Raw genomic sequence first — 23,893 nt, 5'->3', positions numbered from 1 at the left:
TTCTGAAAACCTATTCACACTGGGAATGGATTTAATAGGCAATACTACATATATATAGTATGGTATACATGAAGAGTATAGCATTCTCCAAAATCTAAAAAGAAATCAGGGGGAAGGGATGTACAGATGGGGAAGCAAAGGGTGAGGAAAGAAGACAAGGGAGGGTCCAAGATTGGAGAGAAGTTAAGTAATAGCAAGGAAAGTTAAGGACTGTGTTTGAAAAGAGAAAAGATGGTAAGTAATTTTATAAACTAAAATTAATTCATATAAATGGAAATAATTACAAGCAAATTAAATTAGTTGTATTGCTGCTTAATATTAATCTTATAATAAATTGTTTAATAAAAAATTTTAAAAAGCTACAGAGAACATTGGCTTAATTTGAATCAGAGAACACAAACAAATAGCACAAACTGTATTCATCATGGCTAAAAGAAGATAATAATACTCTGAGTAAAAAGGGAGGGAATTAGGAATGGGAATGAATTTGGCAGAGGCAGGATGTCTGTGAGTCACTGGAAGATCCTCTCCTTTTTTATAGGCAGTCCTGGAGGTGAAAGAACAAGTCAGATCCAAAGTGTTCCCTATAATTGCTTATTTCATGTTTCTTCCCTATTATATTATCATGTCCTCTATTCTGTGAGGTCATTAAGCTATTTTTTATGGAAATATAGTAGAATTACAACAATTGTAAGAAATAGGATTAGCACTCAAGATTCCAGATTCATACTGAACTAACTTCCAACTCTCAGAGATTGTCTCTGAATATACAAAGTTTAATATGACATCATCAGTTTCCTGCAGATAGATAACAGGGAAAACTTTCTTTTCAAATTCTTTGTTCCAGTTATTAGCTCATACTTCAAAGTGGAAAAATATCAAAAAAAAAAAAAAAGACTATAGTGTGGAACAAGGAAATATTTTGAATCAATGGTTTTTGAATCAATGAATCAAATCAAGAAAGCCTTAGTCATAAGAGAACTGACATAATTTCCTCTTCTACTTCATTACAAATTATTATCATTACTTAATCTGGGTGAAAGGGAACTCATCCTGGTAATTTTTCCCAAGAGTTCCTAAATACTACTTTTTTTTTTTTAAAGCATCTTTAAATAACTCAGGCTCAACAGCAGATTGTCATATCAAATCATGAAAATAACACAATTTCCTGTTTCTAACACAGAATCACAATTTCAATGAAAAATTAAAAGAGTATTGAAATTAGAAAGAGTTGGATCAAATCCTACCTCACACACACATTAGTTTTGTGATTCTTTAAGTCACAGCCTCCCAGTGCCCAAAATTAATAGTTTGATCTTCATTGATATAAGTTTTCTCACCTGGAATTCCCTATGCCATTAAAAATCACTTATTTGTATCAAAACAAATAAATAAACCCAAAAATTATCTTCTGGCTTATTAATATCTAAAGTACATAGTACTAGGAAAAATACTAATCGATCAATACAAATTAATTAAATGTCGACTAAGTGCCAGCTAGACATTGGAATACAAAAACAAAACAAACTACCCTCAAGGAGCTTATTCCATCAAGGAAGACAACATGTATATATATGAAATAAATACACAATAATAAAGATATAAATAAAGCAGCTATTGAAAGGAGGTCACAAAGTTAGGAGACAGGAGGCAGAAAATCAGAAAAAATACTCTATGTAGAATATGGTGTCAAAGGTAAGTTTGAAAGAACACATTATTATTCGAGGTGCATGAGAGAATGCATTCTAAAAATGGGGGACAGCAAGACAGTAATTAAAATTTAATATGTGAAGAAAAGCAAGAAGGTCAGTTATCTGTTCTTTACAGTATTTGAAAAGTGGTAATATGCAATGAACCTAGAAGGTAGATTAGGGCTAGACCATGGAGAACTTTACAAGCTAAAAAAGAAGAGTTTATATTGGATCCTAGAGGCAATAAGAGGCCACTAGAGTTTACTGAGTAAGAGGATGTCATAGGATATATCTGCTCCTAAGGAAAATCATTTTGGCAGCTATTTATTAAAATAGATTGGTGAGGGAAAAGACTTTTGGCAAGGAAGCTACTGCCAATAGTCCAGGTGGAAAATGGTAAATCCCTGAATTAGGATGATTGCTATATTAATAGAAAGACGAGATCTATAAAAGAAATGCTGTGATCATAGAAATGGCAAAAAATGTCAATTGATTGCATATATTAGGAGACAAAGAAGAACTGCTGATGATGCCAAGATTGTGAACCTGGGAAACTGAAAGGATGGTAGTGGCCTTGGAACAAATAAAGAAGTTTGGAATAGTTTTTGAGGGAAAAAACAATGAGTTCTGCTTTAGACATGCTGACTTTGAGATATTTATGGGACATCCAATTTGAAAAGTCCAGTAGGGAGTGGGGAGGCAGGATTGGCATTTTAGAGAGTAGGCCTGGGTATTTAGTAGATTGATGTGCCTAGAGAGGATAACTAAAGCCATGGGAATGATTGAAGTCACCAAGTAAGAGAGTGTAAAGAGAGAAGGAATTCCAAGACAGATCCTTAGGGATTATTATTTAGAATTAGAAGGATCTCCGGACCAAGTTTAGTTCAGACTGGTCTAATGGTTCAGACATAAGATTTGAATGAAGATTAAGAATGAAAAACTTAAAGACAGCAAGAAATGTAATAGCTCTGAAGGAAGAGCAGTATCAAGATGACTATACATGGAAAAAAAAACAGAAAGCAGCCATTCCAGAGTTTTCCGCTTTAGAAAGGATGAGTTCCAAATCTGGTTTTTGATGCCAAAACTTTGTAGTTTAAAGTAGATTTCCTGATGTAAATTAGAGATTATTGCAAGAATAGCATCAAGAAATATCAGGGCCACAGTGAATATGTTGATATTCTAGCATAAGCATCAATTCTCATTACAGATTTCATTTATAGTAAGGTTAATTTGTAGTAAACTAGCTGAAGACAATTATCTTCTGACATGAGACCAGGATCCTTTCTGAGATTTGCCATCCATTCAGTGTTCTCTGACCCGTCATCCAGAACCTCTCCCACAATGACAACCCAATGGTGTGGGAATGGATACAAGTTGATAACCAATTTTTTGCTCCCATTGAGGGATATACTGTGGGATTGTTTCTTTTTTTAGGGTTGGGTAATTATGCCGTTGATATTCAGTCATTTCAGTCATGTCCAAGTCTTTGTAACTTCATTTGAGATTCTCTTGGCAAAGATACTGGAGTGGTCTGCCATTTCTTTCTCCAGCTCATTTTACTAAAGAAACTAAAGCAAATAGGGTTAAATGACTTGCCCAGTCACACAGCTAATAGTGGTTTTTTATTTGAACTGAGGTCTTCTCCTGGGGCCCAAGACATGGCCTACTTTGCTCCGGCCCAGAGGATACAACTTTGCTCAGGACTATACAGTCCATTGTGAGCCACCAGATATCATACACCTTCCCCATCATCCATACAGTCTCTGTGTTCTCTGAATAGCTCCCTCAAAGTTTACATTTCTAATACCACCTTCTGCTAATGGTCATCTCAAAGATGTTCTTTAGTATGCATAGTATGCATAATGCAGTCACACTGACTGAGGAACCCAGAAGCTCCCACAGTAGCCACTCCCAAACACCAGTCCTGAAGGATCACCATTCAAGTTCCTATTCTCAGGCAAAGAAGCACAGAGCAGAAAAGGCAACCATAGGTTTGAGAGTGCACTTGGATAAGCCCTGTTCTAGCAGCCATCATATACAAAAAGTTACTATTTTTTGCCAAAATTGTGGAAGGAGCTATTCCTCTGTCCATAATTGGAAGGAGAGAAAGATAACGGATAAAGAAGAGAAAGAGGAGTGAAAGAGAGGAGATAGGGCCTCAGAGAGGGAAAGAGGGAAAGAAGCAGATGAAAGGAAGAGAAAGATAAACACAGAGAGGAGTGAGGGGAGAGGAGATGAGCTGCTTCTCTGCAAAGATCTTCCACTGATGCAGTTCCAACTCAAATGAAGTCATAGACATGGACCTTTACAATGACAACAATAAGGGCAATACAGTAAATGAAGGCAATGCAGGAGATCTTTGCTCCTAACATGATCTACTTGCTGAAGAACTTTGAAGAGTTTTCCTCCAGAATCAGACATGATGCAGTATAAAAAGCCCTGTATTTGGGGTCCAATGATGTACGTAAATCCCAGCTGTGCCTCTTATTACTACTACTTGTACGCTCAGCTCTCTGGGCTTAGTGTTCTCATCTATTTTGTTCTTGTCTGTCTCTCATTCTCCACGAGAGCCATGACATCAGGGAGGTGATGTCCTGACGTCCAAGTGAAAGGGGTTTAAGTGAGGGAGGGCTGGGCAAGGTCACCTGCCTCACTTTCCCCTCCAGGACAACTGGAACTGGTTCTGGATACAACGGGAGACCTTGGCCTTTTTAATCTAAAGTCTTCCACAGGTCTCAGCTTGACTGAGGCTGCCCCTGATGAGGTCAAAAAGAGATAGCCCAAGATAAAAATAATTAACAGGAAAATTCTGTCTTGGGAGAGGTTAAAGGAGATAACTTGAGACACAAATGATTAAGAGAAATTCCTGCCTTATTTACAAATGTCTCCGGAACCTCTTGGATAACATCTCTGTGTTGTTTTATGACCCTGGTTATGTATAAAATGAAGTTCTAAAATTGTTTTCCTCCCACTCGGTATCTTTGCCTTGTGCCCGCCAACTTGCTCTGGGTCTCGGCCCTTGCCAGGCAGCCTTCCTGGAGGCCCAATGCTTGTCTATCCTTTTACTATCAATAAAGACTTTGTTTTAAGTACAGCATTGACAGCGAATTCATTCGCTACCGAACCTGCCCTTTGGTACTTTGGGGAAGGAGAGACAAGGAGAAGAGCTGATCCATCTTGGCTTAGAGCCACAAATTTTCTCCATCACCCCCATTCAGTGATTAAAGTTACATGGTAAATCTCTCATAACATTAAAAGATTAGATAAAATGGCCTCTAAATTCCCTTCTAGCCCATAGGGGCTTAAGTATTTTCTATTCCCCTCTCCCTTCCAATTTCCCCCAAGACTGAAGGGCAAAGGGCAAAGGTGATTGTTTTTGTCTTTCCATCCACAGGCTCTATACATAGTAAGTGTTTAATAAAGCCTAATCCTTCCTTCACCTAAGGAGGGGATGGGGAGGTACTGGTAGGTATTATCAGCACCTAACAGTGCTTTGCACACAGTAAGCTTTTTGATTCTTTAAAACATACAGCAAAATTACCCATGCATATATCTGGTAAATAAAAGCTATTTAAAATTAAATTAAATTACATTTAAAAAGAAAGAAAGAAAGAAAGAAAGAAAGAAAGAAAGAAAGAAAGAAAGAAAGAAAGAAAGAAAGAAAGAAAGAAAGAAAGAAAGAAAGAAAGAAAGAAAGAAAGAAAGAAAGAAAGAAAGAAGAAAGGAAAGAAAGAAAGAATAGAGAGAAGGAAGGAAGAAAGAAAGAATAGAGAGAAGGAAGGAAGGAAGGAAGGAAGGAAGGAAGGAAGGAAGGAAGGAAGGAAGGAAGGAAGGAAGGAAGGAAGGAAGGAAGGAAGGAAGGAAGGAAGGAAGGAAGGAAGGAAGGAAGGAAGGAAGGAAGGAAGGAAGGAAGGAAGGAAGGAAGGAAGGAAGGAAGGAAGGAAGGAAGGAAAGCATTTGATAAAAAACAAACCATACGAGCATACATGCATTCACCCATTCGTGTTTTTCTGATTCACGGATGGCAAGTCTCCGCCACCACAGTTAGTGCTCCCTTCAGAGATTACCACGCTTTTGCATGGTAGGAGTCTCACAAGTACACAGTTATTTGCAGGCTCCCTCCCCCAGGAGTGCCGGCTCCTCCAGGGCAGGGCCAGGTTTTTTGCCTTTCTTGGAAACCCCACCACTTAGTATGAGGGACAGCAATACTGAGTACCTGGGCACAAAGTAAACCCCTTAATAAACGCTTGTTTGCTCAGGAAAGGACCTTTAAGAGGCTATTTAGTCCAAGCCTTTTGTTTTACAGATGAGGAAACTGACTCGGGGCAAAACTGAAATCCAACCCGTAGGGCCTTTCTTACTACAGCCAGCGTTCTTTGCCCTCAGAGGATCTCTAAGTCTGAAAACAGACCAACATCTGTACACACGCAGCAGCGTCCCCAGCCCTGGCCCCGCCCACTGCCCTGCTCCCGCAGAACTGGCCCCGCCTTCACCCTCTGGCCCCGCCCTTGGTTCCACCTCCTCGCTGATGACTCCGCCCCCAGCTCCTACCCTCGCAGATCTGCTGCCAGAGACTCTTCTCTTGCTCAGGTGTAGAGGTTGCCGGGATCTCTTTAACTCCCGTTCCCGCGGTCGAGGTGGAGGCTGTGGCGGCGGACTGCCCGGCTGCTGAAGACAACGGAGACAATGGAGAGGTCGTAGACAAGGCAGACGGAGGAGACGCTGTCTCCGCCGGGTTTGTCCCGGATTCCGCAGCTTCCCCGTCCTGCGACTGCACGATCTCCGCCACCGGCTGAGAAGCCGGGGCTTTGCGGCCAGTCTTCCCGACCATGGACGCGGTTACCAAGCAACGACCCAGCTCCGAGTACCATGACCCGGATGAACCCGCGTCTAGGGCGCTATTTCAAAGGGGGAGGCTTTTACTTCCGGGGCACGTAGGACTCGGTACCCACGTGGAATCTTGAGAACCGTGTTGTGAGGTGAGCTTGAGAGAAAGGAAGGGGGAGAAGTATAGGATATCGTGAGGAGGGGTGGGGGAGTAGTAGAGAGCATTTGGGTTATCCCTGTCTTGCACCTTTTCTGGATTTTCTCACTTGCTCTTCATTTCTCAGTTCGCGTTGTGTATCTTCCAACTCCGGCACTCCACCGGGACTGCCCCCAGGTCACAGGCGGTAGCCCAACTGCTAAGTTCATTAGTTCTGGAAATATTTGTTAAGCACTTGGTGCGTGCCAGAGACGGGGGATTCCGGGACAAATGAATCTCGACCCTCTTTGGGGCGGGTACGTGGGGCCCGGGAAAACAGAAAAGTCACTTAAACGCTCTGGCCCGCAATTTCATGTTCTCTGATCTGTAAAACCAGAACCCCAGCAAGGCCTAAAACGATGGTTAGTCCCCAAGTATTTGTTAAACACATGCTGGGTCCTAGGTCCCGGGGCCAAAAAAAAATCGTTCCTGCCCTTTGAGAGGTTGTGTAGGGGGAGGGGAATGCTACAGTTCGGTACAAATATAAGAGTATATGCAATGAAATTTATATATAATTGTATATAATAAAATTGTGTATGTGTACATACATATATGGCAGCATTAATTCTGTGAGGGATCTGGAAGGAGCTCATGTTGGAAATGTCGTTTGTCCTTAGTTCAGAAGCATTACTCATGTTCACAGCTGTTATTCCAAAAAACCACAGGAGAGGCGAGCTAACAGTTGAGAATATCAAGAAAGGGCTTTTGGAAGAATAGCGTTTGATTTGATCTTTGAAGGGAGCTGGGAGTTTGAAGCAAGGAGGAAGCACATCCCAGGCTAGGGACCAGAGGGCTTAGAGAAGAACAGCTATAGGCTAAGTTGCAATATTAGAATCATCCTTTACTCTTTCCTGTCTCTTATTGGCCACATCCAGTCAGTTGCCAGGAGGTCCAAATATTCTGTCCTTGAGAGTCTGTTCATTTCACATAAGAAAACACTCCACCCCCCCCCACCCCACCCCCACCCTGGATCATTTAAATCCTTCATTGTCGATTAGGACATTAAGGTTCTGAAGGGACACTTATTTCTTCTCTCCCTATTAAAACGAAGACAGTACCTCCTCTTGTGCACCTTCCAGTTGCCCAGGTAAATTCGTCTTACAGATTTTTCTGGGAGTTTTGTTTTGTTTTTAAGAGACAGATAGATGGCACATTGTGTAGTGCACTGGGCGTGGAATGAATAAGACCTGAGTTCAAGATTGGCCCTAGAACCCTGGACTTTTCACTTAAACATTCTCTACCTCAATTCCCTCCTCTATAAAACTTCCCAAGGTAGTTGTGAGTATAACATAACATTTGTAAAGCATTTTGCAAAGTGCTTTATAAATTCTGCCTGATTGTATTTCAAAATCCTACTGTGCTCTGGTTTTTTTCATCAGGAATGCTTTTAAAAGTCCCATATTCTATTTGAAGGTACATTTTTAGGGTAAATTATTCTTTGTTGTAAGTCTATATCTACCTTTTGGAATATTGTATTCTAAGAACTCTGGGTTTTAATAGAACTTTCCAAGTCTTATATGATTCTGACTCTAATTTCTTGAAATTGGAATTGCTTCTTTCTGGATGCTTACAACAATTTTTTTTTTTACTTTGATGTGAGAACTCTGGATTTTAGTTATGACACTTCTTGTTGTTTTGCCTTTGGGCATTCCTTTTAGGAGATGATTGGTACATTCTATCTTTGCCCTCAGATTCTAATAGAACTGGTTCATTTTCATTTGTGATTTCTTGAAAGATAATACCTTATACCATATGTCAGGATAAAATTTCAAATGGATACATGAGTTAAACATAAAAGGTGATGTCATAAACAAATTGGAAAAGCCAGGAAGGATTTATCATTCAGATTTGTAGAAAGAAACATTTATGACCAAACATTAGAAAAAAATCACAGAAGATAAAAATAACCATTCTGATTACGCAAATTAATTTGCACAAAAATATTACATAAACTTATACTAAATTAAAATGAGAAGGTAAATAGGTAACTGGACAAAATTTTTACAGCAAATTTCTTTGATAAAAATCTTAACATTCAAAACAAGACAGTTTTAGAGAAAACAAAAGGCTATATAAACTGATATTGAGTGAATTGAATAAAACGAAGATAATTTCTATAAGGACCACTATATTATAAATAGAAACAACTTGAAAAGATCTCTGATCAATAAAATAAGTATAATTCCAGAGAACCAAATATGAATAAACCATACCATTAATCTTCTACCAGAAAGGCAATAGAATTAAAATGCAGGAGAAAGAAATATATCTTCATTTAAAAATATATATATTTTCAAAACATATGTATAATAGTTTTGTATTCCATTGTTCTTGGCTTTTTTTCCACATGTATCTTCTCAATATACATCACTATTTCATTGATTCTCCCCTCCCTTTTTTTTCCTTAACATCATATTTAGTCGTGTGTATCATCCTACTTCTTCATTCTATTTATCTGTACCTTTTTTGCATTTGCTTAAGAGATGTCTGGGATGTTATAATTGGCTCTCTTAGACATCTGACCTAAATTATTGGCTTTCCTGTCTCCTATTCTTGTATTGTATTTGCCATTTCTCTGTGGAACCAAGCTTGGCAAAATCCATTTGAATAGTCTGCTACTCTCCAGTGCTACTCATTTCAATTTAGAATTCTATTAATAAGATTTTACAAGTTTTATAAATATTTCAGGCAGGAAAGGTTTTTGTTGTTATTGTTGTTTTAACTTTAAAAGACCCATTTTTCTTTATTCTTCCTCCAATCTCTGATTTAAATTAGAATTACCCTCTCTGTCTTCACTTTTCTTTTTTGAACTCCTTTAAAACACTTCTTTCAAGCAATATTTTATTCTTCCTAATAACTTGGGAGATTAAAAATGAATACTTTTACACTATTCATTTTTTTCCACAGGGTGAAAACCAATTTAGACTTCATCCATGCCTTGATGTTGAAAGATTGAGTCATTCATTTTACAAAAGGAGAAACTGAGTCTCACAAAAATAAAATGATTTGTCCAGCTAGTTCATGGCAGATCTGGATCTGGATTGTCTGACTCTCAGTACACCATGCTGTTTCTTTAACTGATTCGATAATAGTAAGCATTTATTAAGTGCCTACTTAATAGTTAGGCACTGTGCTAAGTGTTAGCTTTACAAATAGAGGCAAAAGATGGTCCTGACCTAAGAAACTCACAATATAATGGGAGAAACAGCAAACAACTGTGGACAAATAAGCTCACATACAAGAAAAATAGGAAATAATTAATAGAAGGAAAACATTAGAATTAAAAGGCTTTCTGTAAAAAAGGGGATTTTAGCTGTTACTTGAGGGAAGCCAGGAGGCAGAGATGAGGGAGTGAGAGTCTTCCATGCATGGGAGACAGCCAAAGAAACTGCCAGAGTCTAAATATTGTGATGTTTTGTTATCTCTGCCCCATGTTGGGCGCCAAATTGTAATGTTCTGTTTCTCTCAATTGTAATCCTTCTCTGGGAAGAGGTTTCTTGGGGGACTTCTGGAAGCAGCCTTCCTTTCAGTTCAGTTCAATAATCCCAAAATGCAGCCAGGAATTAAAGTCCAGATCCTTTCTGTCTCTTTCCAAAATTTTATCTCCTTCACTTGGGGCTCGGCTAGTTTTCAGAGGCCTTCTGGATCTTTGTCTCTTCCAGCTTCTCCTCTCTAGCTCCCTCTGAATCCAAAGCCTCCAGCCAGCACAAAGGTAGTCGTGGGAATGAAATCTTGACTCTGCCTCCAAGAGTGTGGGCTTCTGTGTGCTTAGCCCTGAGAATTTCTTGCTTATATGCTCCACACTCAGTATACACCAATCATTTCATCACTAGGAAACCATTATTTGTTGTAGGATTAAATCAATGCTAAACTAGACTTAACCATTGTCTCCTCAATTCCACTTAGTACTTTGTTTCAAGTTCTGGCCCATAGCATCTCCTTGTAGGATCAAATCAATTGTCTCTATTTATTCTAGTGACTTAGCACCTTGTAAAAATCCTAACAAAATATGGAGTGTATCATTCATGGAAGAGAGCCAAGTCAAATATAAATCAGAAGTTTAAAAGGTATGATAGAGAACATATCATATAATATATTATAAAGGCATGCAATAAAAATAGTAAAGTCAGACTTTGTTGTAGATTAGACTGCATCAATTCTGTCAGACTCTTAAGATTTGGGCACTAAATTGCAAATGAATCAGATGAAAATATAATTGGGAAATGTTTAACAAAATAAAAAAATGTCAGTGCAACATAAGTCATCTTAATTTGCAGTTTTCAAAATTTTATTCGATTTCAGTTTGGCATCCCTGGTCTACACATCACTGTAGGTGGATAGCTTTCTGTCTTGTAGAGAGAACAGCATTGATAAGACTTGGAAATTTGGCCTTTGTACCATAGTATTATTCAGATACAACATACAATTTATTTGTGTGTGTGTGTGTGTGTGTGTGTGTGTTTCATGACCTGTGATTTTATATTTGGGCCTCAGCATAGAAAATTTAATTGGCTCAACTGACCTCTGAGGTCCTTTTCAGCTTTGTACCCCTTTATTTGTCCTAATATTACCTGTTTCAGGGCATGCAAAAAGTATGAAGAGCTCCCTGATAGAAAATCCCTTCTCTCAGTGAAAATCAGCAAGTAGTCCTCTACCTAGAATCTTAAGAGTTGTCCATAGGCACTGAATGATGAAGTAATCTCCTTTGAGTCATTCTCCCAGAATGTGTCAGAGGCAGAATTCTTAGTTTTCCTACCTCGCCTGCTAGCTCTTTATATACCATTTCATGTTCCCACTCTTAAATATTCTGTTTGTCACGGGTATATACACAGAAAGTAATCTTCCTTCCTTTTCCTCAACAATCTTGTAACCATCAGAACCACTATCATTTACTATAATACATAAGAATGCTATGGAAGACCATGTTGTGAAGTAACTTAAATGATTTCCTTTTTCAGCAATGATTGCCAAGGCAGACAAATTGGATTTTGGCAGAGAACCAAGAGAGAAGAAGAAGAAAAAGAAAAAGGCTAGGGCAGTAGAGGAGGATACCTTGGATGTGGAATCCTTTATCCAAACAAAGCCATCCCAGAAAACCATGGCTTCTTCAGACATGGTTCCAGAAACACCCCCATTGAAAAAAAAGAAGAAAAAAAAGAAGAAAACCCAAGAAGCAGAGCGCCCAGACAGAGCCCCCCATGAGGACAGCATGGAGGCAGAGACAATGGGCAAAACTAACTCTCTGAAGAAACATCATAGCAGGAAGGAGCTGCTTCCAAATCCACCTGAACCCCTATATCAAGGGAAAAAAAGGAAGGCAAAATCCTCTCTTTCTTATCCCTCAAAATCAGAGACAGATGTAGATGCAGAAGTAGAAGTGGGGGGCTCTGTCAGAAAACCTAAAAAGCGGAAAAAGGATAAAAGGTCAGATGAGGAGAGGTTTGGAGAGCGGGAGCCTAGCAAAGCCCTTCCTGACCCCAGGAAAGAAGAGCAAGAAGAGGAGAAAGAACTTGAGTATGAGTCCATGGAACAGGGATGGGGAGAGGAGAAGCAGGATCCCAGCAATCATAGGGACCCTGGCACCAAGAAGAAGAAAAAGAAAAAGAAGAAGACTTATAGGGACGAGAAGGAAGATGAGGAGGACATTAGAACTGATCTAATGCCTGCTGATGAGGGCCATGTAGAGGATCCTAGTGCCTTCAGCAGCTGCAGAAAGAAAGGCCACAAAAAGAAGCAGGCCAAAGCCAAGTCAGCAGGAAGTGTCCCCCTAGCAGACATCAAAAAGAAAGGAAAAAAATCTAAAATGCAGATTGAGCCACTCTCTGCCGAGGATTCTGCTCCAAAGAAGAAGAAGAAGATGGCAGCAGGTAGAAAATCGATGCAGGAGCCTCAAGGCCCAGCCCTGGTAAGTCTTTCCCAGAAGCTTCCACAATATGGGTATGATAAGCTCTTGACCATGTTCCCTCCATGCCTTTATCTTTATAGAGTTCTGGAGCTTCTATTAAGGGATACCTCCTGACACTCTTTTTCTGGGAATTTACCCTTTTTGCTCCTCTTGGCATTCTCAGCCTGACCATATCCTTGGACTCTTTTTTTTTTTTTCCCCTGCTCTCTGTGTTAAGGGTCACTTGGTCAAGTTATTTCAACTCTTTAGGCCTCATGATAGAAAATACAATTGGTTCACTTGACCTCTGGGGCCCTTTTCATCTTTGTACTTCTTTATTTGTCTTAATACTACCTGTTTCAGAGCAGGCATAAAGTAAGGAAGAAGCTGTTCTGGTGTTCATAGTTTAGGTGCACAGGCCTTTGTGCACTGTCATTTTCCCCTTCATCTTAGTTTCCAGAATGAGGCTTGATCTTTATCCACCTTGTTTTGGAAACTACACTGGCATTTTTTCCCTCGTCAGTCTTGGCCCCTGGGCTAGTTGTATAAGAACTGCTATCTGGCCCCCAAAAGCAACATAGCAGGAGCTCACTGTGCCTGTGTGCTCAGCATCTGCTGGCCTCTTTGGTCAGGAATCACCATGAGATTGCAATGAGCCTTACAATTTTTGAGTTTTTGTAAAACATTTTTTGTTTTCAAAAAAAGAAAAGAAAAAATTAACTGATACACAGAAGCATCAGATGTTTTGAAAGGCCCACATATAGAACTCTTCTGTAATTAAGCAAGAGCAAGATATGCCTATTTCATGTAGGAGAAGAAGTGAAATAGCTAATGTCAGCAAACTTTCCAACATCCATCAAATATCAGGGTCAAGATGAGACCCAGGGCGCTTTTATTTTAATAAAACACTCACCTTTCTGACAGGTAGAATTTTTTGAGGGAGTGAATAGTAAAGAGCAGAGATGGGCAAACGTAAAGTATAATCCTTTGTATAGTTCAGTGGGCCTGATTTCTGTTTTGAGTTTAATACTATTGGGATAAAGGACCAAATGCTCTTAGTCTTAATTGCTGGGAAGATGTTCTTAGGAATTGCTTTTGGGCCTTTAAAAAAAATTCATACATGCACATTTCTATACTTGGAAATTTAAAGTCTTTAATTGACTCTCGGTAAAAAGTTTTAATCTCTTTTTCTTAGTGACAGAAGGGGAGGAGTGGGAAATGCAATATTATCAATATTCTTAGATAAATGCTTTGGAGAGCATTTTAGGAACATATTATCATGGTTATCTTATATTTGAAGAAACAAGAGCTTGTAGGGAAAATATCTGAGACAGAACGTGTTTTTGTTTGTTTTTGTTTTTAGTAATAAAAAAATAATAATAATAATTCAGGAGGAAAAGTAGATTCAACCTTGCCAATTAACCTGAATTTTTTTCCTCTAGCATTTCATGTAAATGTCACTTTGATGCAGGACATCATGCTAAATATTAGGGGGTTACAAAGTTTAGTAAGGTAGTCTGTGCCCTCATGGAGCTTGCAGCCTAGTAGGGGGGGACAAGATGTCAGCAAACATAACTAGAATACAAGTGCACTAGAGATTTACCATCAGTGCTTTGGGAGGTCAGTCATACTGGGAGGCAGTGCAATACCCTGGAAAGAAAGAAGGCTTTGGAATTAGAGGACCCAAGTTTGTATCCCTTTATAAGTCATATTCCTCTAAGACTCTCTTTCCTTGAATATAAAATGAAAGGATCATGCTAGGTGATCTCTGAGATCTCTTCTAACTCTCTATCCATGACTTTGGTCAAGAGAGGAGGGTCAGTATCATGGAAGAAGAGGCATTTTCATTGGATTTTAAAGGAGATGCTGCCAGAGGCTGCAGAGCACTACCCAGGCTGAGGGAACAGTGCCAGCAAAACCCTGCTGGGGAGGAAACACGAGATTTTCAGGGGGTTGGAGTGGAGACTCCCATTTGGCTGAAACATGGTACCAATGGAAGGGAGTGACATGATGTAAGACTAGATAGATAGTGGTGTCCAGTTGAGGAAGTCCTCAATCAAGAGAGCTTGTTCTTCATTGGTGGGCATTTGTGGCCACTGAATATTTGGAGTGGAGGAGGGATGTGGCCAGACCCCTGTGTGTGCCCTTCTGAAGCAGCAGATAAAAGGGTTTGGTACTAGAGATCTCCAGTGCCCCCCTCTGCATTCTCAGAAGTATCCAAGACAGCCAGAGGTTTTTTGAAACTATTGGAACAATGGGGTCATGTGGTCTTGAGCCTAACCTTTTAATTTTACCCTAGCTTGACTCTTCAGAAAAAAATGGGGGACCTGATGAATTAGTACTTTTCTGCTTTCCCCAGAATGAATGTGTTGTGAGGACAGGTGAATGGGGAAAAGCCCTTTGGTTAAAGAGGAACTGTATAAATAATGTTTTGTACATATAGTTCAAGGAGCCAGCCATCCTTCTCTCCAGGAGATATCTGCCATTATTTACCCAGACACAGGAAAATTGACTCAGTCTTTTAAATGGAATTGGTATTTAGCATTGGTAATTTGTGTGGCCTTAATTATGTGCGGTTTTTCTTTTTGACCTTGGATGAAAGACAAGAAAATTTTATCCTGATAAATTTTCTAATTAAATTACCCATGTTGCAGAACTGCAGCAGATTAGTACTCATTATTTGGATTTATGTAGCTGCTTGTGGAGGTGAGATAATGAGAGATGAAGGATGGATGTGACCATATACATAGGCCTGGAGGATAAGGCTGTTTGGCCTCTACTCTGTGTTCTGAGTACAAGAGAGGAATGCATGGGAACTCCTGCCCACTCCTGGACTTCAGACCTTTGGCCATGTTTGATGTTTCTCAAATCATAACAACTGTTAGGGCTACAATTTGCTGTGATTGAGAAGGCAGCCAGCTGCATATTCCCCATCATCGATTTCAGTTGGGGTTGGGGAAAATATCAAACTGGGAAAGGAAAGAGCATGTGGCTCTAAGATATAGGTTCTTATCCCACTAGAGCAGTGAAAGAAAAATGGATTTACTCTGGGCTGTATTTCCTCTGTGGGATTGGAAATTTGTAATTCCAAGTGGTTTTGTGCAATCAAGCACTTCTCCCACAGCTGGAGGTGTGACTGAAACTGAATATAGAGGGCAATCAAGGTATGTGTTGTCTTGTTTATTTAAATAATGTTTAAATTACAAACTAGGAAATAAACTAATACGAACCATTTCTTTAGATCCAGAGGCCAGAAAAATAGCATTACATATGACACTGTTAATCTATTATATAGTTTGGTGTTTGTTTTTTAAACACATTAACTTTATCATGGTAATAATAAAATGTCCCTGCTTGTCTCTTTCCTTTTCTGAACTTACTTTTTTTTTTGGTATTTTAAAATTTTTCTCCTTTTTTCCTTTTATTTCACTTTCACTATGCCTTACCCACACTTTTCCTTCCCCAAAATAAAAGCCTTGTAAGAAATAAGTATAGTTTAGCAAAATATTTTTATTCATATATATACATATACAAAAGCAAAATATTAACAAGATATATTAACATTAACATGTTAATGTCTGAAAATGTATTTTTAAATAGTATTTTATTTTTCATTTATTTTTGCAAAAAGTGGTGTTCTAACTCTCCTTTCCTTGCTTCCTCCCCAAGACAGCAAGCAATCTTATATAGGTTAAATATGTGCAGTCCTTTTACACATATTTTCATATTTGTAATGCTGTACAAGAAAAATCAGGGAGGAGAGGGAAAGAGGGGGGCCACAAGAAAGGAAAAAGTAAACAAAAAGGGTCCCAGCTACTGATGGACTAAGTGTTTATAACTCTTTGATCTTTACCTTTCTTAATGGGAATGGGAAGAGAAAGAGGCCTAGTCTGACTAGGAAGAAACAAGATACAGTTCCAAAAAGTCTTGTTGAAGTGAAGTCTTAGAACAAGAGGACTTCACATAAATAGTTTTTCCCCTTGCTTCTTATAGGAGTGGTTGTATAAATGATATATTTAAAGGTTCTTTATGTAGGGGGATAAAGCAACCAAATTTTCACCTTTTTTTGTAGGTTTTTTATTTTTTTAATAGCTCAAAATAAACCTTCCAGTCAACCTGGCTGAAGTCTTCTATTCTTAGTTACTATTTCCAATTTGATTTATTGTAGTTTCCAATTTGATTTATTGTAGTTTAAGTAAGTTCTATTTTTGCTTCCTATATCATTTAAAATCTTCATATCTTTTCAAAGTTGTAAGAGACCTCAAAAGCTAGTCTAGTCTTAATATATAGGGGCTGGATTTGTGATTTCATAAGCTTCTAATGAGAAAACTCCTCTGCCACCTTCAGTCTGCAGCTGTTCTTTAATTTACAATCTCAGCTGTTCAGAACCCCAAGAGATTAAGTGACCTGTTCTGGGATGCACTGCCAGTATGAGCCTAAAGCCATTTTGGAAGTCAGACCTTCCATTCTCTGAAACCAGGTCTATTTACTATCCACACTGCTGCTCAGCTATTAATTGTAGAATGCTTTGATGTATGCAAGACTTTTTGCACATGTAATCTCATTTAACGAGCACACTTTTGTGTGTATTAACTAGCTTTATAGACAAACAGGATCCCAGAATTTGGATGTCTTGATCATGGTCACAGCTAGTAAATATCAGAAGTGGGATTCAAACTAGAGGATTGCCTTAAGCCATCATTCTTTCTAATATATCATACTACCTTTGCTGTATTTGAGAAGAATTGCTGTCTAGCATTCCTGACACTTTATTGTCACCTGCCCTTTGCTTCTAATCAGTCTCTTTCCTAGTTCCTAACTGTAGGGTCATTTTATTGCGCGTTGGGCTATCTGATAAGCTATGATGTTGGGACTAGGATACTGAGCTTCATTGAAAGTTCTCCCTTCGCCATCATATGTTTCCTCAGATATGGTTTTTACATTATTGGGCCCTGTCTGGATTCTTGGAGAAAATGTTTATTGCCGGTGGTTATGCTTGTTTCCCAAGCAGGTCAGGTGGAATTTGTCCCCATAGCAGTTTTCTAACTCTTAATGGTAGGCTATTGAAGACTTTTGCCCATGTACACACACTTGCACCTGTCACATGAGTTTTTCCTTTTACTATTCAGGCATATGAATCAGACTTGGAAGTGGTATCTGAAAAAAAGGGAAACTTGGATGAAGTCACCATAGATACGGTACAGTAAAGCATTTGCCAATTTGTATTGTCAATTTGTATTTACAAGTTAGTGCCAGTTGCAGTCACTGTGCATGAGTCACAGTTTTTCTAACAAAAGTCCACAATTGCCTTACCAGATGACAGGATGGAAATTGAGTAGAATTTGGAAAACACATTGACTTGTTATAGATGAGGTTCCTCTGTAAAGGTATTTTTCAAAAATGTCAATTTGGGAAAACTTGCCCCACTCTTGAGAAGGAAGTGATTGACAATCTGTTCCAGTTATTTCTCTCTTACTACACTTGATCATGATCCTTGTTATCTTATTCCAGTGCCCATTTCTTTATGGGAAAACAACCCAAGGATCTACGGAAGTAGAGACTTAGAGACAAGTTGCCTAGAGTCACAGTTGCAAAACAGGTTTATCTGAGTTTTGAAATTCTTGCTTTAGTCTTTTTGATGTATATAATAATATCCGATCATCTGAAGGTTTAGTATCATCAACCATCAGTCAGTTAAACAAGCACTTCATTCATTCATTCGTTTGGAGGTTCTCATTTTATTATTTATTTTTTGGTAATTTTTTTTTCTTTTTGAATTTTGAGTTTCAAATTCTCTCCCTGCTTCTCATTCCATCCCACAAGCATTTTATTAATAATTAACTATATGCCAGGCATTGTGTTAAGTACTAAATTTTCAGAAAAAAACAAGTGTAGTCCTAGGCCTCAAGAAATGAGGAAGGCTCCTTTTCTTTTATACATGTATAGATGTATGAATTGAATCCAATCTTCTGAGTAGTATAATAGGTTTGGGCCCCTGAAAAAAAAAATCACACTTTACTCTGTAAGAATGGCTGATTTCTCAGAATGTGAATAAAAGCATCACATTTATCAAAGAAAAGCAACAAAGGCAGGAATACAAGCAGCAGGACAATATACATATATATAGAAAAGAACATCAAAACTACTGCATTATAGCACAGTGGTGATGTAATGATGACACTGAGTCATTAAAGAAAAGGAACATTCTATTTGAGAAAGCAAGCATGTGTGTTTTGCATAATAAATCCAAAATGACTACAAATAAAGATTTGTCAGGATGGGGAGGTTTCACTTACCTGGGAAATTGCTTATGCTGGATTAGCTGATTCCCTTGTGAGTCTGATAAAATGAGGGTTGCTGTGAACTATTTCTTCTAGTGTTGGGAATCACAAAGTCTCAATATATATTTTTTAAAATCCACTCTTTTTCTTTATATATCCATTAACTGGTAAATGCACTTCATTTTATTGTAACAAAGCTAAGAAAAGTTTTGCCCTATCTCTCTTTCTCCCTAAGCCATGGCTTTTCCTTAATCTGAGATTGAGACATCACTGAGAACATCTTTATCCACTATTTCTTTGCTTTCTTTTTTCACTCAGGTCAGAAGAAAGGCCTTGCAAGAAGAGATTGATAGAGAATCTGGGAAAACTGAAGCTCCTGAAACCAAAGTGGAAGCGGTATGTATGAAATTGGACCTGAGTTTTTACAGGATCATGTCAGAGAACAGCCACTCTCTCTTCAGCATGCTAGTCATGCTCCCCTTTTGTATATCAGTCTGTTTTTGGATTGCAAATTTGAGGTCATGCAGTAGAACAAATTAGTCCAGTCCCCAAAGATAGTACAAGATGACTAGCCTGATCCTTTAGCAGTAGGGATTATTCTAAGCTTTAATTTTCATCATTAATTCAGGAAAATAGCATTTTCCTTGCACCTACCTTGGAGAAATGGCTAAAATAAATTAGCAATAAAGACCTTGGTCTCTTATTTTTGACTAAAGGACATTTTGGAATATAAATCATTAAGAAATCACTTCCTGCTGAGCATCACAAAGGACAAAAAAAAGCTAAAAGACAGGAGTTTTTGGGTGGGTATCTTTCTTAAGCACAGTTTTAATGGGAAGTTTCTTTGGAAGGACCCAAGGGAACATTGAAAAGAACTTTCTCACACTAGCATCTGACTAGTTTTGACTGGGTGGGAACTGCTCCTAGGGAGAGTCATTTCCTGCAAATGGCAGAAACAGAAAGGAAACACCCAAAGGAACCTGGTGACTTCTGCATCCTGTTATTACTATGGTGGTTATAGGCCCCACCTATGATACCCATATTCTTGGAATAGAGGAAACTGAATTTAGCTCTTTTCCCAATGCCTCACCTTGATGGTTCAGCTTTGAACTTGCAGTCTCCCACCTCTCTCCTGTCTTTGCTTCCTATTCATCCTCTGGCCCTCCAGACTTAACAGGGCCACATCAACTGCATTCTCTGTTGACTTTTTGCAAGAATTGGGATTAGTACCCCTGGGGATTGGGTTTATTAGTAGCCAGACAGAAAGCTACTAGCATGACTAGCCATAAGTAGTGTCAGAAATCACTTGGAACCATCAGGCATGTAGTTGCTTGTGACTGGGTTCTTCCAAGCAGGTCACTCAGACATAAATGTCTCTAAAGTCATTCAGAGAATTTTCTGATAATGATTCCTCAAGAGTTATTGGGCCTGAGGAAAAAAATTGGGCACAAGACTAATTTGGCTGCTCTGTAAAGAGCAGGCTGAAAATTCTGTCTTAAAAGCCAAATGCAAAATAATTGCCAGCAGTTCACTTCAGAAATTGCAGGGTTTGGAAAGGGGTAATTATTCTTGCATCTGTGCTGCCTGAATCCTCAGCGGCAGGAAAGTGTGTCATACGTTAAATTGAGGCAGCTGTTTGACCAACCTGCAAATATATTTCTCCCCAAGCTGATAGATAAATGAATAGAGGGGAAATTCTCATGCAGTATAAGAAATCTGAAGTATGCTGGCTCAAATTGCAGAACTGCCTATTCCACATATGATATGAAATAGTTGGGTCTATGTTGGTATCCCCACTCATCAAACTTGAAGAAGGGATTACTGTTTGTCTTCTGGTTGTGGAGGCAAGGTGATCTGGTGGAAAGAGCATTAGGTCAGGAGGAAGATGCCTGAATGTTGTTAAACCAGCTGTGCTCTTCTCTCTATTCAAGGAAGTGTGGGGGAAAGGAACAGATAGTGATACCATCTTCAAAATATTTTAGGGGTTGTTGAAAGTTCAGTGGTTTATAGATTTTAAAGCACTATATAATGAAGGTGAGAGGAGACCAGACCAAGTTTTTCCTCCGGCTCTTAATAGTCCAAGCCCAATCTCCACTGCTGTTAGGAATGCACTTGTGGACTTATAGGTTGCATTTTTCTAAACCCAGTTCCATTTTTCTCATTGACTTAATGTATATTCAAATTGTTTGTGGAAATAGGACTGAAAGAATGGAAATAATCCATAGCCCTGGGTTTTTTATATTGCCCTTAAGTGAACTTTGTGCTCAAAGAGAAAATGAGGTGGCCAATATTAAATTGAAATTAAGAATCCTCCATCCATCCTGAATTCTATTCACTGGGAGTTGTTTTTTTTTTTTTTTTTTTGCTGAGGCAGTGGAGTTAAGTGACTTGCCCAGGGTCACCCAGCTAAGAAGTTTTTAAGTGTCTGAGGGCAGATTTGAACTCAGGTCCTCCTGACTTTAGGGCTAGTGCCACCTAGCTGCCCCAAGAGCCTGGTTATCTTTAGGATAAATCTCTAGAGATCTCTACAGAGATTCATTATACTTAAAGTCAATGGTTCCTAAATTAACACAAGTCCTCTGCATTCAGTGTCAAGATCATCACTAAATCCAGAAGGCTAAAACCAAAGGTGCCATTCTCAGAAAAGGATTATATTAACAGGGGGGGGAAAATTGGTAGGGGGGAGGGGGAAAGGAATAGGAAGGCAACTCTTCTAAGTTCTCCAAAGAGTGGTGACTTGTTACTCAGGGCCTTAAAGCATCTTTGCTCTTCTTGAGAGATATACAACCTTTTTCTGGGACAGGCTAACCTAAATGAGAGAAAGCCTTTTAAGAACCTCTGAGAAGGGAACAAGGCTGTCTACCTTCAGAAGGACCAGGTTGTTGCCCACAAGTGCTGAGACTTCAAGGGCATGGGATTTGAGTGAAAGGAAAAGCTTGAAGTAGTTTTGCTTGCTTTTGTCAGTTAGGTTTGGTGCCCCAAAAGGTGAAATATTTTGCTGTAACAGGGAAGCTCTTTCCAGATCAGAGAGATGGTTGTTCACAAAACTTTATTATGTAGATCCATTCATTTCTTTTGGTATTAAACCAAGCTAAGCTCCAATGCTCAAACAGGTTAATCTGACAGACAAAAACCCACTTAGAGACTACTTCTCATTTGGTGAATTATGTCAATTATATGTCTTTAGTTTTAAGGACTAGGCAAAATGGTAAATGATTCATAGCAAAATCATCCCCATTCCTGAACAAACTCAAAAGACCTCTTGTACAAAGGATAGCATCATGAGGATCTGGAGATATGAATCAGGGGAAGAAGACTATAGTTCTGAACCAAGGAAAATATCCTTTAGTTTTTTGTTTCGTTTTATTTTTCTTTCAACAGCCTACACAGTTTGGCCAGTGGGATACAGCTACTTTTGAAAATTCAGACCAAAAGATGAAATTTCTCAGACTTATGGGAGGTTTTAAGAATTCTTCCCCATTACTCAGTAATTCCTCAGGAACCCTGGGAAAACCAAACATGGCTCTGAACAAGCAGGCTGCCGCCACCTTAGAACAAAATCTACAAGTCGAGTTTGACAGAGCAATGAACTGGAAGCATCAGCGTGGAGTTGGACTTGGCTATTCAGCTTCTGCAAACAAAAACAAATTATTTTATATAGACAGAAATGCATCCAGATCTGTAAAGTTTAATGATTAACAGGATCATCTTCCCCCCCCCCCCCAAATCACCAAAGTTGTTTTTACATTTTATATTATGTGAACTAAAAAAGTTGAGCTACTTTTTTCAGTATTGAGCCAGCAGAGGTTCAGTTGGTTGGGATTTCAAAACCCCTTGAGGGACTGGAGAATAACTCGCATTGTAAAAGCCAGTATTGTATTTCCATTATTAAAAACACCTTTATGTTTAATGTTCGAAATTATTTTGGACTAAACTAGACCCCACCGCAATTGCTAATATCTTTTAAAAGTTGTTCTCCCCTCCCACCTTGTCAAGTTAAATTTGTGGCCTAGATTCTTTTACAAGTATAACTTAATGTTAATAAATAATTGAAATACTTTTTGTTTTACCTGGGCACTAGAAGGTGGGTCAGGGAATATGAGCAATCATGAAATTTCAGGAGAGGCATAGCCAGACTTTGTAATTAGTGTTATAGCATTTTTTTAATGATTTTTTTTTTAAAGTTTATTTTTCAATAAACAGAAATCTAAATTTGTCTCTCTTCCTTTGGCCCTCCTCAAAACATGAAAAAAACAAAGCCCTTGTAATAATCATAGTTAAGTAAAGTAAATATTGGCTATGTGCAAAAATATTCATTTTATTCTGAGTCCCTCAATTATCAGAATGGTTCATCATTGGTCCTCTGGAATCATGGTTGGTCATTGTTGATCAGAATTCTTATATTTTTCAAAGTTTGAACTTAGTGTTTTTAACTGCCTGATTTTTAAGTACTAGACAACAGTTTCCTGTTGTTTTCTTCCTAGTTCCTTTAGTCTTAATTTAACAGACGTTAAGACCCTATCAATGTCCTTAAAATTTGACTCCCAGAAGCGAACACAATACTCCAGAGGCAACTGAGTGGTACAGATTAGAGCACTGGGCTTGTTAATTCATAGCCTTGCCAATTGTGTGATCTTGGGCACATCAATTTGTCTGCCTCAATTTCTTCATCTGTAAAATAGAGATATTCCTAATGTATATGGCACAGTGCCAGCATCTAGGTGCTTAATGATGAATGTTTATTTTCTTCTAGAAACTATTATTTTACATTTTTTTAAATAGCTTTTTATATAAAAAACATATGCATGGGTAATTTTTCAACATTGACCCTTGCAAAAACTTATTTTTCAACTTTGCCCCTCCTTCCCTCCAGCCCCTCCTCTACATGGCAGATAATCCCATACTGTTAAATGTTAAATACAGTATATACATATATATATATATATATATGTATATATATATATATATATATATATACACACACACACACACACACACACACACACATGTTTAT

The 23,893-nt window shown here is 38.5% G+C and overlaps 3 protein-coding genes across 6 annotated transcripts in view; 1 reads left to right on the top strand and 2 right to left on the bottom strand.

Annotated features, from left to right (window-relative positions):
* IQCK (IQ motif containing K) overlaps window positions 1-6,572 on the bottom strand; it is a 134,954-nt gene extending 128,382 nt beyond the window's left edge. For both annotated transcript variants that reach the window (XM_074280936.1, XM_074280937.1), the window contains exon 1: window positions 6,243-6,572. In XM_074280936.1, the coding sequence (XP_074137037.1) occupies window positions 6,243-6,522 (280 nt within the window). In that variant the 5' untranslated portion in view covers window positions 6,523-6,572. The remainder of the gene's footprint in view (window positions 1-6,242) is intronic.
* KNOP1 (lysine rich nucleolar protein 1) lies at window positions 6,535-22,789 on the top strand. 2 transcript variants are annotated; one of them, XM_074280932.1, is made up of 5 exons: window positions 6,535-6,670; window positions 11,673-12,619; window positions 17,728-17,796; window positions 19,198-19,275; window positions 22,261-22,789. In XM_074280932.1, the coding sequence occupies exons 2-5, from the start codon at window positions 11,675-11,677 to the stop codon at window positions 22,576-22,578; spliced, it is 1,410 nt and encodes a 469-aa protein (XP_074137033.1). In that variant the 5' UTR covers window positions 6,535-6,670; window positions 11,673-11,674; the 3' UTR covers window positions 22,579-22,789. The 2 variants fall into 2 exon arrangements, with proteins under 2 accessions (XP_074137033.1, XP_074137034.1); XM_074280933.1 differs by lacking the exon at window positions 17,728-17,796.
* VPS35L (VPS35 endosomal protein sorting factor like) overlaps window positions 22,224-23,893 on the bottom strand; it is a 112,286-nt gene continuing 110,616 nt past the window's right edge. The window contains exon 31 of one of the 2 annotated variants that reach the window (XM_074280931.1): window positions 22,224-22,510. The gene's annotated coding sequence lies outside the window, so the exon portion shown is untranslated. The remainder of the gene's footprint in view (window positions 22,511-23,893) is intronic. The other variant, XM_074280929.1, reaches the window with a different exon arrangement.

Source organism: Sminthopsis crassicaudata, chromosome 1 (assembly GCF_048593235.1).
Source record: "Sminthopsis crassicaudata isolate SCR6 chromosome 1, ASM4859323v1, whole genome shotgun sequence".
Taxonomy (NCBI): Eukaryota; Metazoa; Chordata; class Mammalia; order Dasyuromorphia; family Dasyuridae; genus Sminthopsis; species Sminthopsis crassicaudata.
The sequence above is the reverse complement of the archived record's forward strand: the minus strand, read 5'-3'. Positions and strand labels throughout refer to the sequence as shown.

What these genes read in the sequence shown, in the direction of transcription:
- KNOP1 (XM_074280932.1), top strand. Translation starts at nt 11,675, where the DNA reads ATGATTGCCAAGGCAGACAAATTGGATTTTGGCAGAGAACCAAGAGAG. An exon ending in AGCCTCAAGGCCCAGCCCTG is followed by an intron (nt 12,620 to 17,727) that starts GTAAGTCTTTCC and finishes TTTACTATTCAG; the next exon opens with GCATATGAATCAGACTTGGA. An exon ending in ATGAAGTCACCATAGATACG is followed by an intron (nt 17,797 to 19,197) that starts GTACAGTAAAGC and finishes TTTTTCACTCAG; the next exon opens with GTCAGAAGAAAGGCCTTGCA.